The sequence below is a fragment of the Neopelma chrysocephalum genome, unplaced genomic scaffold, assembly GCF_003984885.1.
Source record: "Neopelma chrysocephalum unplaced genomic scaffold, ASM398488v2 Primary Assembly neopelma1_143, whole genome shotgun sequence".
Lineage (NCBI taxonomy): Eukaryota > Metazoa > Chordata > Aves > Passeriformes > Pipridae > Neopelma > Neopelma chrysocephalum.
Window position 1 is genome coordinate 4,379,282 of NW_020897805.1, and position 20,404 is coordinate 4,399,685.

The window sequence follows — 20,404 nt, forward strand, 5'->3', positions numbered from 1 at the left end:
CTGAAGCTCACAGACTCAGACTGCAAGGAAGAGGATGGTATTCCTACACTGAAAAGATGTCGAGAAAACAGGAAGTGCTATAAAGAACCATTTAAAAATCAGAATGTCTCCAACCACATGCGAAGCTGCTTCAGCCAAATTTTTGCTTAACCTATAAACTGTTACTACTGTTAAATATTAATTGCATGTGCATATCTGGTCCTGTCAAGGGAAAGGCTTGACAGAGGGAATTTTGATAGAATTTCATTTCTATTCAATAGCATCTGACCTTGAGCCTAGAAAATTCCCTGGAGGACTGTGGCGGGACAGTTTTTCTGCTTCGTTCTCTTTAATTCTAAAGCCTATTCATCTTTCTTTAAGAAAGAACCCATAATTACTTTTTCATTAACATATGTTAGTCTTTAAATTTCTTATAGGAAGACAGGTGTCTCCTGTTCTGATAAAGTTTCATTTGGCCCTCTGACAGGAACATGCTCTTCCTCAAATATAGCAGACTACATCTGTCCTCAATTAAACCAGTGTAAATGTGGATTGACTGAACTAACTTCAGTTGAATTACATGGATATGGACAAGACCAAAACTTGACTCAGAAGCTAGAAATAAATTTAACTTTGTGTCTTAATATGCTTTCCATCTTACAGTTCCTTAGATTTTTTCCCTTCTGAACTAGTTTTTGACATTTTCATAAAGAATCTCACTGCGTATTTTTATTAAACCAAACAAGTAAGCAGAGGGAGGTAACTCAAATAATACATTTGTTGGCACTTCTGTCAGCTGAATTATGCTTTTTAGACATTTCAGCAAATAAAGACATGTATTTTGTTTTTACAATACTTGAAAATGTTTCAGTGGCACTTTGAACTAACTGCTTTTCACAGCAGACATAGTCCTGACAATTTTTTCTATATGGAGAGTTTAAAATTCAACTGGATTACTTCTTCTCTAGTCTAAAAAGTAGAAAACATACCTTGCACCTAGTCCATGAGGAAAGATCAAGCAGTAGAATTACTAATTATACGCACTCATATTTAATGAAGGTTCCCAAGTAAAGCTGAATTCTTTCTAGTCAGTTATTCATTTTTATAGTGTTAAATCATCTTTTCACGTCTCTCATGCCAAAACTAATCCAGTATACAAGACCAAAAAAACAGGTTCAGGAGGCATTTTCTGTATTCCTTTGTTATCACTTTTAACGTCTAGACCAGAATTCTTGGATGTAACATTACGCTCTGTTAGAAAAATTAAAGGACTTCATATCATCCATAAGAATAAAACTGTGGAAAATGCACTGTGTTAGGAAATAACAGGCACGTACGTAACTTTCTGAAGGTGCAAGAGAAGCAAAGATGCACTGGTTTCTTTTTAACCTGAGAGATGAGGGCAAGTCACAGTTTCTCGAAATACACTTTCTATTGTTTGTTTCTACTTATGGGGTAAAGCATGAGAATTACAGTGCATTTCAGGCTAACAAATTTCATAAATGAACTGCATCTTTCAGCCTAACAGTGCTTTCTCTTGTCCTCATATAGAGTCTGCCAGTGCATAAGACAGAAGGATTACAATTTTTGCCAGCTCCCTTCCCACATCTCCCTACTGAGGACTTAGAAACACTAAAACAGATGCTATCCAGCTCCTGCATATTATTGTCTTTCAGTTGAAGACAACTCTGATTTTCTTCTTTAGTGGATTAGGACCTCCTACAAAAAGTTTCTTTGACAAGCAGATCCCTTTCTCCTCTCCCAAATCAGCTCCCCTAGACTGGAGGTAGCCGAACAGTTAAAAATATCATGATTTTGTGGAGTAGCATTTAAAACAACAATCTCTGCTGCTAATTTACTCCTCTTATCCATTAAAAAGTTAAGATAAGAAAAAGGAGTAAATTAAAAGACAAATTTTACACTAAAAGGGAAGTAGGCAATCTGACCACAGAAATTTAGTCCCTCATCTGCATTGGAATCCTTGAACTGAGCATTAAAACCTCCAAGTCTGATACCATCTGACACATTCAATACAAAAAGAAAATATGATCCAGATTAGAGAACAGGAAAGACCAAGAATTTTGAATGTTTAAGAACAAACCTGCTGGACCGATAATAAAAACCATTAAGTCCCTCATTTGCAAGAAATTATATGATTAACCAGTAGAGAATTGGTCAGTTCATCTTACAGTATTTAAGTTTGTGTCAGGTGCTAACTATCATATCAAAAGGAACAAAAGAGAATGCCTTAATTTACTGAACTGGTTGAAATACTCATTAAGAGTAATGTAAAAGTCTAGAGAAATATGGTATCATCATTACCAACCTCCCAAGTTCCCATCAGGTAAACACAGGGCTTTGCAAATGCCTACCAAAATTCTCTCTGTAGAGTATTTGAATGATAACTATGTATTAAATCCTCACAGAGTTCACATTGCCATTATTTACTGAGAAAAACTTGGGAATCTTGACATTTGAATCCAACAATATCAAATGGTGGTGCCTAAATTAATGCAAAGAGATCACTGAATAATAAAGAACTGCAAAGACATCAAACTAAAAAAATTACCATCCCTCCCTCCCCCCAAAAAATAGAAAAAAACCCCCACAAATAACCAACCAAACAAAAAACCAACAAAACAAACAAAACTACAAACAACAAAACCAAACAAACGGCAAAATGGAGCTGATTAGAGTATATTTTAAAATACTTTCCCTCAATTTTTCTTGTGGGCCAGCAAGACAGCATGAATGCATTCCTCTGTAATACATCACAGTATGAAAACTGTTCATTTTAACCTTGCAACGATCTCTAAATTCTGCTGGTCATCCAGTTTTCATTTCCAACATGGCTTAAAACTGTTTCTGCTATGCTTTCTGTATTACTGATGAAATCAAAGGAATTTCTTGGAAATAACTGCAGTCACACTGAAGTCACAAAGGAATAAATAAGGTTCCTGAACTGTATAACAAGTTTGGGGGTTAAAACATTAGTTTCACACCAAAAAAACAAAAATGGAAATATTATTTAAACCTTCTAGTGGCTAGATGCAGTTCACTAATTCACTCTGTCAGTTTTTACAATCATTTTCATATCTAACAGTTTGCTAACAGGTTCATTTTTATCAAAGTCATAAGGGTTTATATCCATTGGGAATCTGAACATGTCATCAGCAAATCAGAAACATAAACTATCTCTACTTGTATTGTATTTTATGTCACACTGATATTGTTTAAAAAAATTCTTGCTACTCTTGATATCCTAACTCTTGTAAATCATATCAAATTAAACAAAAGTTTTCAAGCTTCAGCTTATTCCTGTAATTCCATATCAATTAATTAACTCGTGATTAATTCTCAACTAGTTATATAACTTAAGTTTTATAAAACCTGATTTAACTTTTTTTTTTTAATCACAAGATATGTTCACTTAAGGGAAATAAGAGATCTCACACAGGCAGGCTTTTTATTTGTAGAAATAAAACAGTGGGGTTGAATAGGCAATGAAACTGCATCATTAAAAAATAGGTCTTTCATATCAAGAGCCATCAGCTATAAAGAGACCATGAGCAACTAGTGTTGATGCCCGAGGCTCTTTCCAAAAGAGAATACATAATAAGTCTAATGGACTGCATGGCAAGGAAAAATTCAGATTGTTTATCTGTCTGCACCTATCAGGCCCAAAAGAGATTTTTAAAAAAGCAAAAGTACAGAACAAAGACATTAAGGAAAAGAACCTATATAGTCAAAAATATTTTGATGCATGAGTATGCAATCTTCAACTGTGTAATATGGAAGTAAAAATAATTTATGTATAGATAGACAAATATGTGTGTGTATGGCTATACAAAATTTATATAAAGAACACATAATATATATTTCATAATACTAAATGGATTTAACCATGTAGTACAGAAATATATTTTGGATGGGAAAATGTGTGTTGGAAGACAAAAAAAACTTTACTAAATAATTAAATTCCTGATTTCAGGACTTTTTAAAAGCTGATTTAAATACTTTTTACAAGCATGGATAATTAATTTTAATCCTAGCTTGCACAGAAACACAGGAGGAATAGTAAGTTTATTTATATGTTCAAAATCAACAAAGTTACTGTTATACCTGAGCAGAGAAAATATGTCAAACTTCCAGTCCTTTGCTGCAGTTACTGAATTCACACTGCTCACATAATTTTTCAAGAGTGACAGAAAACGCTTAGGAAATTAAGAGTCACTGTTATGGACTGTACCATCTACTGTACTTCCTCTAGTTGATACTTCAAAGACAGGAGAGTTTTCTGCCCAACTAACTCCTCCAATAGATTTAAGCCAGTGGCTAACAACTTTTTTTCAGTCCAAAGACTCTTAAAAATTTGCTATTGTCCTTACAAACACCAAAAAGAAACTGTAAATCTATCATCTGGTGGCTTCGTTTTCTTAGTTACTTTTACAGCCTTCTACAACAGCAAATTGAAAACCATCGTACAACTTATCCAAAACGACTTTATAAAATTTACCAAAAGAGAAAAAAAAGACAAATCTGAAAATGTACTCTGTAAGGAAATTACTACAACTTTCTACAGTTTGATAGAAAAATATCTACAGGTTTCTCAAATACCTTTCCAATAGCATGACATGCAAGCCTTTTATGTTCTACAAGCTGATTTATGTTGCTGTTTTTTAATATGGGAAAAAAACCTCTGATTTGCATTTACTCTATTATTTTTGATAATATCTTAAAATCCTTTAAATATAGCAGAAAAGGACTTTAAAATTTGCTGAGGCCTTTGTTGAGAACAAAAAAAAACTTCAGCCTTGGAAAAAAAATATCTGAGCAAACTGCTATCATATTCAAGAAAGATCCTGCTGAATTCATCTTTTCATACCTGTGTTGAGTTTCCATCCATAATACCATGCCAGGCTTTTGAGGGGTAGGAGAATATGACAGATGAGCTTTGTTTACATTGCTTAAAACAGTATGCAGAATTCTCTGATTTAGCTAAAATAATAGAACTGAATGTTCCAGGTTCTGTTTACATATGCATGGTTGCTAAACTGTAGAATAGAATGGAATGGACTAGAAATGGCAGCATGCAACACTGTCCAGACAGTCTAATGACACCCAAAGCACATACAGATCAACTGCCAACTGTGCTAATGGTGCACTCTGTTGATTCTTCCAATTCAAAATTCTCTGTCTAAGGTTAAATTAAACCTTAGAGTATTTGGGTTAGATGGATTTAAAAATCCAACACAAGGCATCCAATTTCACAAGGCCATACTTCCTTCCTTCTCATGAGGAACAGATTAAAAAAATTATAAAATTAAATCACTCACAAGGATGCATTGACACTAAACTGCAGACAATATATTCTTGCCTGTTACCAAGATACACAGCTACACTTTCTCAAGGTACATGCAGCACCTTCAAAATGCATAAGATTAAATATAATTAAATATAATGGCTGACAATAACAAAGAAAACAGTTCCTCTCTATGCAAAACCTTAGCACTCTCCTGTGCTTTGCAGAAGGCTCATGACAGTATCCCATTTTGTGTATCACAACAATCAGATGGCTCACTAAAATCTACTCATCTCTACTGAAGTAATTTTTGCAAGATTTTACCCTGACAGGCACAAACTGGGTTTTTTTAACAGTATGTAGGAGTTACATGTTTTTCAATGAGGGGACTGTGGGCATCTGACAGAACTGGATGGCTTAGTTTGCATGCAGTGAAGAGTTTCTGTCTATGCAAGGAAGGATCAGGTTCCACGTTTCACTTTAGTTCCCAAACGGTATCACCATTCTGAGCAGTAACAAGTACACTGTGTTTGAAATAAAATTTTTTGAAGTTTGGACTAGAAATAGAGGAAGAATCAGATTATGTTTCCTTTTTCATTCTATACTTACTCTGCCTCAATTACATTAGTTTTGTGAGCCTCTCTTCATGACCACAGTCAGTGGTTCTATAGATCATAAGAAGGCATGGAAATACATTGCAGAAATTGCCTTTTCACCCACCTATCCTACATAGCTATGCTGAAAAGAAGCAATCTTCACAAGAGTGAAAGAACCTGCAGGACTGCTTCAAACTTCTGAAAAGTCCCATCCCTTTCCCTTTCTCTCCCACCTTCCCTAGCTTTATCCAATTTGTCCTAGCTTTATCCTAAGACAAAGGGAAGTGTCTGCAGGATAAAGACTCTCTGACTAGGAAGGAGGAGCAGGACCATTCAGAGCAGACATGCAAGTTTCTTCTTCAAACTCATGGCATTTTGCTATAGACTTATGGAAGAGTCTGAGAGCTTTCAGCTTCCAGGTGAAACAGGCAGTTAATATTCCCCGATTTTGACTTTGAATTGACAACTGCTCCACTCTAGTTTCTACCATTAGATTTCCTGTTCTCTTTTCAGAAAGACGAGTAGATTGTTTACTACTACTTGAGATTGAATCAAGCCTTCCAAACCTTACCAACACAGATATCAGACTTCACAGGAAAAGTGGGACTTTCAGCAGCTGTAGTCGTAAGCTTTGAAGTTGTCTCTGCTGCAGCATTTGAAGCTGAAACAAGCATTAATTACAAGGGAGAGGAATCTCCTGTGCCAAAGCAACGCAGATTTAAGGAGTCACATAAAACTATTGAAGCCAGGAAAAATATGCTGAGAACAATTCTCAGGAAACTTGTGCATGTTCAAGTTAAATACCAAACAACAGTTTAAAAAAAGAAAAAAATTATATAAGAAGTAAAAGGAAACTGATTGTGATAGACAATATATTGTGTAAAAATTCATTAATTTTTGCTGAATGCAAAAATGGAGAGGGTTTTTTTTTTAAGCACAAGCTTTACAATTTGTTCCATTTATTTCATCCCACAGAACAAATCATTGATGGTAGAGCTGTACAAAAGCATATACAGAATTATCTTTAAAAATATGCATTATCACAGGAGTGTTTTGATTACAAGCACAATTTTATCAAATACACTAAATGCAAAGGGGGGAAAAAACCAAAATGTGAAAAAATCAATATTATCAACTGCATCATCAGAGTTGCCCTCCGCATAGGAAAGGCACAAATGCCTTAGGGGAAGCCATCTGTCTCCTCTAGTGAGCTTTGTAAACAGGCTTCATTTGCAACAGTTGTGTTCATATCTTTTGTTCAATACCTGACTATTGTCAATGGCGTAGGTGGAAGGTAAATTGCCTCTGCACCACATTCTTATCATGAGGATGTACCACAGCATTATCAGAAGGAACACTTCCGTATAATACGCTTTCATTCTAGCTGTATCTAAGAAATAAGTAGCAAGGACTTTTCCTAACTTCTGTTTGACACCCACATACAGTGAGGCAGGTCACCGATAGAGTGATACACCATTACAACAATTTTTCAACAATGAAGACCTGTATAACAGAAACATTGTCCACAATAGTCGTTTACCTAAACCAGTTTTGCTCTGCCTGAAGAGTAACCATGTTCCTTTCTCCAAATAATCACACCATTTAAAACTTAACACATGATTTTAAAATGTGCTTGCACTTCTTCATTTTAATAACAGAATGCCACTGATATCTTAATTTAGACAAGAAAAGAAGTGGTAGATGTCAAAAATGTTAGAAGAATACATTTATTCCCACCGCAGGAAAAGCCTCATGCTTTATAATACTGTTAGACTGGATTATGCAAGCACAGTCATCTATCTAGAGGCCACAGAAGTCACTGTAGCACAGCACAAAGTTTGGAGACAGGTACAGTAGTTACCTACAGCAGGTAACTTCCATAGGAGCAGCTATAAACTGACTGAAACACCACATAAATAAGGTAGATTAAGCTACACTGAGATCTGGTTTAAAAAAAAGAAGGTTTACAAAAATTAGCAATTTTAATTAGCATAAACATTTATGGATTGCATGTGTGATGTATGCACTAATTTTCTATTTCTCCACCTTGAGTTAAGAATTCAAATGCAAGGTTTTAAGTCCATTTCTCAGCATAGTTCATGTCATTCCTTTATGAAATGTACTGTTCATCCTTTTCTTGATTTGATTTTACCATGTACATCTGCCTTATGTTAACCTAACCCATTCCACACATAGAAGTACTTAAAAATGGTAAAATTGAGGAGAAAAAAATACTATGTGTGTTTGACTAGCCACGCACTTCATGGGTGACTTTACAGAAAAGAAAGTTTAAGATTGGCATATATTAATCACAAAATCATAGAAAATGCTGAGTTTGAAAGGACCCACCAGGATCATCAAGTTCAACTCCTGGCCATGCACAGAACACCCCAGGAATCACATCATGTGCCTGAGGGCATTGTTCAAACTACACTAAAAAAAAAATATACTAAGAGCAAGCTGGTGGTGAAAGGATTGCAAACAGTCACCTATATTTCTATATTACAGTATCATAGCTGATTATGAAGGGACTTCTTGGTCCTAAATATCACCTTATACGGAGATATTAACATGCTTTTATTTTTATTATTTTAGTTTAACCACTAAATTATTTTTTTAAATATAACACCCACTGAAATTGCAGAAGTTTTCCAAAAACACGAGGTGGTTATTATAAAGACATAATGACAATCAGAAATGCTACATCTACACATAGCATCCACATGCAGAATCAAATAATACAATGTTAGAGAAATATGCACAGGAGAAGAACTTTCCCATAAGACTGTGGGCAGATGCTCACTCTTTGATCCAAAGCAAAAAACCCTGCCAAACAATCCTTGCTACTGTCAATAATAAACAAATATTCAGAAAAAGAAAATGCATAAAGGGAACTTAAACTAGCTGCAGTTACCATGGAAACAAGCAAGATTTACTCAACACTTCCTACTCTGTTCCATTATCATTATCTCATGAACTCAAATGGAGAACATTGTTCCTATTCCTATGGAAACCCTGGAAATAGCCCACATTGTCACAGGAGATTAAGGCAATCTAGAACTCATCTCTTGGATTCATTTATGTGCCACTAAGGCCTATGAAAGACTAAAAATAACTAAACAGCCAAAGTTCATTTCTCAATAGAGATGAGCAGAATCTAAACTATTCTCTGTGAACAGTAGATAAGTAACAAACATCAACAAGCAGTTTATGATCTATGAACAACCACGATGAACAGATCTGTAGTTACACTAACGCACCGGAAGGGACGTTTTCAGGAGTTTTGTGCACTGTCTTTATACAAATGCCTTAACTTGGTAAGGCTCTGCCCTTTCATCCTTATGCCATTTGTCTTATCTGTTGACCAAGATGAGGAAAGGGGAACTTTTATAATCTAAAATACATACATAACTCTTTCATTCTCAGAAGTCCTAAAATAACAAATGAAATCAACAAAATAACAAAATGAAAAATAACAAATTTTAAAAAAATCACAGAAAAAAAGGAACCACCAAACAATACATTCAATTTCTATTGTCTAGTCAATTAATACATTTTATTCTAAATTAAGTGCTATTCAGATTAACTGAATCCTAAGAACACTACAGGTGCTCAGAAAAAAACCCATGTAATTCCATAACAAGATTGGTTACGAGGCATTTCCAGGATGAGAGGGTCCCACAATGGAAAAAGAGAGAATAAAATTTATGAGAGCTTTGTTTATCCTTGAGAAAGCTCCATATTCTAATTCTGAGATGTTCCATACTCAAGGTTGCTCAAGGTTTCTCTTCCTGCTTTGCAAATCTAGTAAAATAGCTGATATTGTCAAGAATGCTGTCAAAAAATCTCTATGTATATCAAATGAACCTGCCTCTCCAAGTTTGCATCTGTCAGGGATACCAAATTATCCTTTGAGCTCCTATTCTCATTAAAGACAACCATTACTATCTCTGGAACTAGGGAGAAACCCCACATAATTTCTGTACTGCTAAATTTCACTTTAGCTGTTAGCCAACTATAACTTATCACAAGAGGCTGTGGGGGATTTTTTTCCCCCCTCATTAAAAGAATTTGAGTCTCCTCTTTCAGGGTAAAAAAAAAAAAAAATGGCAGCAAGAGAAATCAAGTTGTGAAAAAACCAAACATGCAAACAAATGAAACAAAAACTAAGTAGTATATACCAAATTATTACATATTTTTCCAAGGAAAATACTTAAATATTTAAAAATTCACTGGCTTTCCTTACTTGCATTTTTTCAAAATACTTCACCACCTCCCAAACAAAACACCTGAATATACTGCTTAAAAACATTGAAAAATCAAAACAAACCCCATCAGTAAGTTTAATGGCATTGCTTCATGAACATTTTTCCTCTCTAGTGTACTCTTGATACAATTTTTAATCAATCTCCTCTTTATGACATATGTATGAACAAAACCTACACCTTATCTAAGTAGAAACAAAACTGATATATTTAAAATGTTTGCTTCTACAAGAGTATTGCAAATTATTATTACAGTTCAGTACTACATGTGTTTATAATCGAACTGTGATCATTATAAACGGATTAGAAAACCCAAAGGCTGAAATTTTTATAGAGCTGCAGAAAGAGGGCATTCCTATTATATTTCCCTGAATGAGCAATGAGGCCTTCTAGCATCTTCAGAAGTCCAGTCAAGGATCTACAGCTTTCCATAGTAAATATGAATGCACTATTTACTGGATGGTCTTTGATTTTAACTTTTAGTCATGTTTGGAAATTTTGATATCAATTTCTATAAAATTGTAACATGTAGGCCTTGCAAAATGAGACCCTTTGCCGAGCAGAGTCCCAAGATAATCCCAACTTTTTTACTAACCTCAAAATTCTGTTCTATCTTTCCAAAACATTTGCAACACTTGCAGTTTTCAACCTTTGAACATGTAGGGCAGTCTGAGCTGGGGAAAAGAGAATGACTGCTGAATTTTTGGATAGATGAAGAGAATGTAAAAGCAATTATATAATCCAAAAAAACTATATTACAGAAAATGTCTATTTAATTTAAAATGTATACTAGGAAACACATAGTCACTTGTAATTTAAAAAAAGCCCCTTCCTCATCTTTAGGTTTTAACTGTAGTTAGTAGGTATTAGGAAAGCAATGTAAATAATCTTCTAATTAAATAACTTAGTAATAAACAATTAATATACTGCTGTCACTAACTGTAGTCCCTTCTTTTCTCCTCCACTTCCCCCAAAGGTTGTTCTTCTCTTTCTTTCATTGCTGACAATATAAAAGACATTTTGATCATGCAATGATTAAAAAGTAAAGCCTTATGCACTCAATTTTAACACAAATTTGCCTGTTTTCAACTGACTCTGTCCTTTAGGTACTATGAGAGTCAAGGCAGAAACCAAAACCACCACATGGTGCTTAGCACAAGCTATATAAAGCTCATAACACAGGCCATGTGTTAAAAATAGAACAAACAATAATTTTCTCCACTATTTTATCTCCTGGATTTACAGTTGAAATAATGATTTTTCTTTATCAGTTTAAAGGAGAGTCCACATTCAACTGGGTCCTAGATTGAACTGTGTCAACTTATACAAAATAAAGTCATATGTATATTGTTGATCAAACACTCAACCTAATTAAGGAAGTCTTTTTCTTCTTACTCGAATGATTAAAAAAAATAATTTCAGGAAGCAAAATCAGCTCATAAATACCTTTAATTTCCTGCATCTTCAGATTAATTATGAATGTTTCTGATTCTTCTTTAGAAACCCATCTCAGGAATTTTTATCCAATACTTCCATCATCTACAGCATTATATGGCACTTCAAAGTAAATCATATTTCCCTGAATAGATTTTAAATAAACTGCTACCTTCTACTATTATTTATATTTATGCCACTCAACATCAACTGCAAACAGAACTGCATGGGTTCAATTAAATCATGTACTTATGCAATTTAATATGGACACATTTTTAAACCAAATGCCAAATTCTCATCTATGTTGTTTAAGAGCAAAAGTCACATTTTCAATGGTTGCATCACCAAGAACACTACATTCCAGTTGTGCTTTTAAAACCTGAAGTATGAGGAAAAAAGGATATTCTGACACAACTGTAGGGACTTGTCTTAGCCAGCTACACTACTTCAAAAAACAAAAACAGTTTCTTACTGAAGGACATTCTGGATCACCCTCTACAAATCTCTTCCTGCCCTTCAGATGAAACTGGGTAGTGTGAATATTCCTTTGTGCCTAAATCACTTCTGAAATGTCAGGAGTAGAATTTAGCTCCTAAAGCAGTAAGAATGTCTATTTCCATTTTAGTACTTTTTTCTTCACAATACTTACATAAACTACCAAATCAACTGCAATATTAGTAAAATCCCAGGCACCTGCACTTTCATGTCTATTCTACCTATTCCTGCTGTCATTAACAGAATTACAGGCTAGGAGACACTCAGTTAACATAGTGATAAAGCAAGTAATGGTCAAATGTTTTGAAAATTTGATGGTTTAATTATTTAAAATTTCCCATTATCATTTCTTATGATGCTCACCACAACAATAAAGAAAAGAAAACTCTTTTAACAAAATGAAAACTACTCCTAGAGACTCAAAGTACAGAAATCTGTTTCCTAATGGTTCTCTGTTGGAATTAAAACAAAAACAACCCTGAGAAACCATGAGCAAAGGGCAGACGAGGAGATATTAACAAGATACATTTGAGACACTATTCTTTCCAGTAAACCTGCTCTCCAATAGTCACATTGTGTGGGAGTAGCACACTAAGAAATTATACAAGCATTTCATACTGAAGAACCAGACATAATTGACCACACAAAACAGATAGCACCAATTCTTCTGTGCTCCGAAAAACTAAGAAAGAGTAGATGCAAACAAGATCCAGTTTTGCATAAGAGCACCAGTATGAGAAGCTTTTGTGCCAGGGAGACAGTTAATTTTGTCAGTGTTCTGAATCACTTCCACAGAGAATGTGCAAAAGTTTTTCTGCATATTGAGATTAATTTGCACAATACCTGTACCTTTAGCTTCACCTAGTTAGCTCTACCACGTGCAACTAAAAATACCACCAAAAATTAAATTACAACCCTGGGGTGTTTTTTCCATAACTTACAACAAACACTGCTGACAGGACCAGACATCCCTTACAAATAAGTTTTACATAGAGTTTCAGGTACTTCATTTGAAAGAGAAAACTTAATTGAAATCAAAAGCAAAATATTTTAAGGCGTGAGAAAGTTTTAATTTCTCCTCTCTTTGTTTAGTCTTTAAATGTAATTCTTCCTCTAATCAATGGAATGGGAGAGGAGCAGATAAGGAATATGGTTGGGTTTTTTCAACTTTCATTTCAGTTATAGAACTCTTCCCTCCCTCATAACCACCAATGAATTAAATGTTTTTAAGAAAACCAGAGTGGAGGGGAATCATATCTATCAAAGATTCCAGAGTGTTTGTCAAGAATGGGTTAAATCATTTTACTGTCTCCAATGACCCAGATCATGAATAAAAAGTAACATCCCTTACTTTCCAGCAGATGCACTGAAACAGGAGTTCATAAATTATGTTAGAAAAAAATAATTTACAACAACAAACAAACAAACAAAAAAAAGTTACGTTTCAATTAGTTCTACAGCTACAAAGGTCTTCCAGTCTATATTTTAAAGGTTGTGTACTGATTTTCATCTATTGCCTTAACAGAAACATTAGATTTCACTAAAAAATTGTGCAAATGTTGATGTAAATGTCCAATTTTGTACTACACTATGACACTATGACCCATAAACACAAATTTTTGTCCTGTATTTTCCATACTGTTGGCCTTTATTTTCTTCACTAGTAGGTAGCCAAAAAGTTTAAGTATTAAAGAGGTAACTATAGGAGCACCCACTATACAAATATTTGTTTCAACATTCCCAAAGCACCTGGGCAAACTGCTCTGATAAATTAGAAAGTTGTTTTGTAAGGTTACTAGGGAAGAAATTAAAGTGTCAAAGATACAGTGACATTTCAGCAGAGAGAGGTCCAAAAAGTAGTGTGTTTAGATTCCACAAACAGCACTCGACATTCCACTAAGATTCACTGTGAAGAAAATGGCTGTCCAGGTAAGAATAATGATTGAAGTTTTTTCCATGAGCAGAAAACACAAATAAGCTTCTACTTCACACTGATGTGTGTTCAAGATTGGCCTAACTTGTCTCCTTCATTTCTCAAATAAAACCAGGCAGCAGTTACACAGCTGCCTTCAGGTGATCATGCTGAATTGAAGATCAATTATAACTCTTCCCAATTCCATTTTCAGTGAGCTGCTTTTTAAGCTTCTTTTTTTTTTGTAAACACTGAATGTATAAGACTAATTTTAATTTAAACTCAGACTATGTAAAAGCGTACCATAATTTTTTTAGCTGCAGATATCTCATATGATTTTGATTTCATAGAACAGTGAAATCACCAGTTCTTCTTCAGGGGGAAAAAAAAAATCCACATTTTGATTCAGAAATACAGCTATCAGGAAGAGGTTGTATTAAATTAGTAGGAATTAATGAGTTAAGTCCTAATATTTTCAAACAATTTTGCTTCATCCTATATGTACAAGTAATGTGAATATTACCTCTAGTACAAATGTTCATTGAAGCAGTTAGCCTTTAGTAAATATATCCAGAAAGTAAAATTTACATGAACAGCCAATGTTCACACTGGAAATGGTCCTCCAACTGATGAGTGTTATATTAAAATAAATGCATCTTGTTTTCTAAACTAAACAAAATTAACTAACAGATTCTATACATTGCTACATATTTCTCAGATAGTTAGTCATATTCATAAACCCAGGTGTGCACAATACCTGTTGCTTACACCTGACTATAGATATACTCTCAGAAATAACCTAATCCAGTGATATTGGTCAGCTAGTCTGTTATAAAATGCAATGGTAAACTAAGTCATCAAATAGAATTGAATAAGTTCTTCCAGTATGTGGAAAAAAAATACAGTACAATGTATCTTATATTATTTATATTAGGTTTTTGTCTTGATAGTTGGTTTGTATTTGTGCTCGGATATAGCTCAGTCAAAACAACACAGGCCAATTTCTCACTGCATAGCTAGGAGCAGAGGATTCTGGTTTGGGGTGATTTCTACCCTTGATACTTGAACTGGAACAAAAAGCACAACTAACATTTTTCTTTTTCAATGCTGAAGAGTTCAGGAAAACATGCAAAATGCCACTTTTCATAAGACAACATGTCAATATGCCAGTTTCACAATGAAGATATATAGTGCTCAAAGCAGTAGTGAACACACTTTCAAGCTATAGATAAAAGTCAGCAATTAACAAGCAAATGGGAAGAAAATATTTTTAGAAAAAATAATCAAAATAATATTCTTGCAGAAAAAAACAATACAGTGGCAATTGAGTCACCTCAACTTTTTATTGTAAAAGACTTGATTAAGGAGTGCAATTTCTTTTCTTTTCCTCCCTTCCCTCCCCCATCCAAATAATTACTCTATAGACCCAAACTGACTCACCTAAAATAACCCTTAACCAAAATAAATAAAGACAAAAATCCTTTTTCAGTTTAATCCAAACTAGTTACAAAGTCTCATTGGGATTCTCAGAAGTTTTAAATGGGATTTAAATCACTTTAGTTGTTAGTTTATAAGTACATGCATTCTAACAAGGAAACTAATCAAAATGACACAGGAGACACCTTTTACTGAACTCCACAAAAAACCCTTGGCAATTTAGTATTTAACAAGGCTCTAATGTAATTATATTCAAATAAAGCAGAAAACTACAGGGTTTTTTTTCAGTGGATCTTTAAACCACACATTATCAATATGTGGCTCTATTTGATACATAACTGTTCACATGTTTGAAGGATTTCCTAAGCTAATAAAGAAAAAAATCAAGAGAACATATTACTAGTTTATTGAAAATATCACAAATCTCATTGCATAGCCAATTCAAACTTGTCTTTGCTTTATAGTTCTGACCACTATGTGCACTTGTAACACTGTGCTTATTTTCCAAATTGGCTTCTGTTTTTCCCAGCACAATTTTAATTCCAGTTAAAATAGGCCTATAGTTTTATCACCTAATATGAAATTACTAAACTCACTGTTTGTAGCACAGTTCAAAATCATGGTGCCAGAGTACTGAAGTAGGCTGGGGAGTGGTCTGGAAGTCAGTTTTTCTTATTTACTGTCTCTGCCTCTCTCTTACAGTGGGAATTAGTCTGCTATTTTTACTTCCAAAAGAGAAAATTGGGATTGACTCAGAGCTGATGAAACAAACCAATCAAAAATCCTCCACTAATGCTCGAACACAGTGCTTCTTAAAAAAATGTTCTTTAAAATGAAAACATAGAAAATCATAGAAAACTTACAAGTACTCTGCCAGTTAATGTCTGGGCAGATATCATGACTCCTGCCCAATCCTTCACAGACGTCATCCATCCCACTTCTGCTGCCACATTCTCCTCTTTTTCATCTGTTGGTTTGCAGGCTCCATCTGCCTGTGTGTCTCCACCACCATTGATCTTCTGGGCCTCCTGCAAAGTAAGTATTTGGATTAGTTAATGTTTACCGATTTGACAAGGAAAGCCAGAGCAAAGTTATGGCTAAGAAATGCTATGAAAAACAGAAAATAGGTTTTCCTGGATTCCTGATAGATGAAATTAAGAACCTACTTGGATGTATCTCTTTGGAAATTATAGAAATAGAAGTGTTCTATAAGGCACCAGACTAACAGTAGACAATAATATTCTCCTTGACATTACATCTTAAAAACATATACTTGGCATCAAATATGCTATATATTCCTTCCTTATAAGCAGTATAAGTGACAAGAGCTCTGTATGCAATTATAGAGCTACCTATAAATGAATTTGTCACACGTACACTGAAAGACCTTTGATGTATTAGTTCAAAACAATGCGTACTGAGTGTGAACATAATTTATGCACAACTTTAATTTAATATCACTAGAATTAATTATCTGAGTAAACCTTCGCTAATAACCATGATGTAACAAGACAGTAATTATCAAGTGTAAGGGAACAAAATACACCATAGAGAATCTGCAGGGAGCTGCCATGCTATCAGTGAACCAGTTTTTCAATGAAAGTGTTTAATGTATCACAGGAATTATTCTGTCAGTAAGTGGCTCTCACAGAACGGAGAGCTAGAAATTAAAGAGGAGCCTCAGCTGCACTGAGCTTACTGATGAGTCACACGCACTGGAATTCATATCAGTCTCTCATGGATGTTGCAGAAAGGATGTCGTGCTCTGTAACTGCCTGCTATGTGCTACAGTCACTGGTGCTGCACAAAAATTAAGGGAAACGACAGGAAAAGCCAGCCTGGATTGTATAGCATTTAAAACAGACCACATGCAAAGTATCAGACTGTGCCACGAGCGTGCCTTTGGTGACAGCATAATACTAATGACTTCCTGAAGACTTGACAAGTTATGCTAAACAAGCATAGGGGAGGCAGCACGATTCAGTGCTAAAGGAAGTACCAAGCACTTGAACTTCACACATAGATCTACATTACTGCTTCAAGCGGTCTGCACAGACCAACAGCTTGAAAGATCTTGTTTATAGATGACTTGTCTGTAGGCCACTAAGCAGGAAATCAACTGTCATTAATGCCCTTTGGGATATCTATTATACAAGCAAAGATGCTTGACGCCGGTTATGTGATTATTGTTACTACAGTAGGAATACTACACTGTGATGATCAAAACACATAGCTGTGAGATGGCCTTGAGGACACAGCTGGACGTAAGGGTACAGGCACTTCCTGAGAGTACTGAACTACTAAAGCAGTTGCATTGAATCTGTCAGCAAAGAACAGTAGAACAACAATAAAAATGTAATACAGAGACCAACAGTTGTTTTTAGAGAATCTCAGCATCACAACTTAATTAGCTAATCAGGTTCTTTCTTCTTTGACAGTTTCCCTCCCAAAAAGCAGGCTCTCTGTTCTTACTAGCAATTACAGCACAGTGCATGATGTGGCTGTATTGATAATAACATATTATTCAGAGTTACAACAGTAATTCAGTACACTTCCTAAGCAAATAACCAGACAGAAGATAAAAAGTACTTTGTATTTGCATAACTGGACCTCATTCACTGACAAATTTGGACACAGTGAATCAGATGTTTTGCACTCAGCATTGAATGACATATCCTGCACTGCACACGCACAGAGCCCAACCTACAGAAATGAGCTCATTGCAGAGGACAGTGATGTACAGCACAGCATGAGGCATTTCCAGCAGAGTAACACCTGGCTGGAGACAATTTGTGACCCATAACATCACCAAGCTGTATAGATCAGTCTCAAAGAAATGCCTTGACCACCATCAGGGTTTCGATTATAATCCAAGAAACAGAAAACTAGGCTCACTATGCCAGACATTGTAATAAAATAAAATATTGAAGCTAGATACATCTCCAAGGTCCTGGCCACTCTCCCCCAGAGTCTCCCCTGACCCCTCTGTGGCTCAGGATGCCATTTCAGCCCTGTCCAGGACCACCCGCTCCCACAGCCCTGTCCTATCCAGCCTTAGTGAGCCAGATCCCACCAGCGGGGCCAACCCACAGCGGGTTCGCCTTGCCTAGCCTGATCCACAGGCTAAGATCCCAGGCTGGCACCCAGAAGGCTCCTGGCAGCCAGGGCTCTTGTCTCATCACCCCAGCCAGGGAGTTGAGGCAGGACCCTGGCCCACAGGGAGCCCCCCAATGTTGTGACAGCTACTGACTGGTTAAAAAACTACACATTCCATTTATTTCTCTCTTCCCACCAGTTTCTCTGCCTTTTGTAACTGCTAGACCTTGTCTTTCAGAATGTAGACTTCACACACCAGATTTTGCTGCATGGTCCTCCTCTGCATTGCACAGCAAGCTTTCATACTCTGTACAAGTTTATACTGAATGAATTAATGTGATTTTCATAGTAAAGGAGTTGTAATTATCTCTTCCTCTCAGATAAGAAACTGAGGTGGTGATTAAGTGCCTAACTCAGTCACTACAGAAGTCATTGGCAGAGTGAGGATGAAACCACAGTCTTTCTTGACTTTTCCATCTAGCATCCTCTGATTAACATCACAGGGATTCATAGCTTGCTATAAACATTCATAACTATGGATTTTCACACAGAAAGTCACAGAAATACAGATCACTGAACAAAAAGAGCTGAATTAAAAAGTACATTTTATGTTAGTGAACTTAGAATTATTAAGGTTGCAAAATTCTGTTATTGTGTATGTGTTCCTTCCTTACTCCCAACCTTTTTGTCAATAGATGCATTTACTCATAAAATTATAAAAATAATTAGAAATCTCCTAACACTCAATAAAATAGTAGGCAATTTACTTAATTGAAGGAGAAAGGTAGTTTCTACATTTTGAAAATGTTTTCATACCCTAAGTTCTTTTTGCTATATTGACTTTTGGTTGCCAATAGAATAAAACAGTAAGTCATTGACAGACCTATTCACTATTTGATTCTCTAAAGGTATTAAAGTCTGTAATACATTTGAATGGCTGTATTTCTATATTTATAGCACTTACTCCACCTCTACTAAAATCTCACACCCATATTATTTCTTAATTAGAATGTAAGTAAAACAATTATCCCCTGCCAAGTATCATTTGGAGCAGACTCTCATGATCAGCCTAGCTCTTGCCACTATTGCAGCTATAATTATTATGTAGATTAGTTGCTGCTATGTAATATTTGTGTTCAGCTTGGATATTTTATATTTTTCCATCTGCATGGCTAGCTTATTATCTTACTTAATAGGCAGTTGAGTATTAAGAAAAGTTTATCCTAAGTCATTACACCATTGTGCAGAAATCATTAAGGAGGTTTAAAGACTGCTTTTATTTACACTGAGTACAAATCAGACCCGTTATCAAGTGTATAGTCTGTTCCACTGCTATTTCTTCACCTCATAGCATTAAGTAACCAACACCAAAACCTGAAAAAGCTGCTTACAATAATAACCTGACAGTGATGATAATTGTTTAATTATTTACAAGTTCAGTATTGCAAGTAAGGTATATTTATCCACTCTGCTTACTCTGCTCATTATATTAATTACTTGAGGAAAGGAATATTTAGGTAGATTAAGTGAGAAGCAGCATATTTTGTGAAACATATATTTCCTGAACCTAATGACAAAACAGAAGACATGATGAGAAGTGGTGTACAGGAATCAGGACTCACTATTCTACCAACCGTTTGACAAAGACCTGGACCAGAAGGTTCAATGCTTTGTCTCCTCTTTTCAACAATAAATATTGATTTAGATTACCTAAGTTCTAGAATGCTTAAACACACTTAATCTTAAGAAAGAAGAATTCAAAACAGGAAAAGACACTCAAAAACATTTAATGGTTGTGAAAATGTAGTCCTGCCTGCTTCATTTCACCTCTCTAGAACACCTGTACAAACATAGAACCACTGCATAGACACTCCATTCAACTCAGGAC

At 35.1% G+C, this 20,404-nt stretch overlaps 1 protein-coding gene across 40 annotated transcripts in view; it reads right to left on the bottom strand.

Moving 5' to 3' along the window:
• Positions 1-20,404, bottom strand: part of KCNMA1 (potassium calcium-activated channel subfamily M alpha 1) — a 468,160-nt gene that overhangs the window by 324,480 nt on the left and 123,276 nt on the right. For all 40 annotated transcript variants that reach the window (XM_027700116.1, XM_027700105.1, XM_027700104.1 and 37 more), the window contains exon 2: positions 16,284-16,448. In XM_027700116.1, the coding sequence (XP_027555917.1) occupies positions 16,284-16,448 (165 nt within the window). The remainder of the gene's footprint in view (positions 1-16,283; positions 16,449-20,404) is intronic.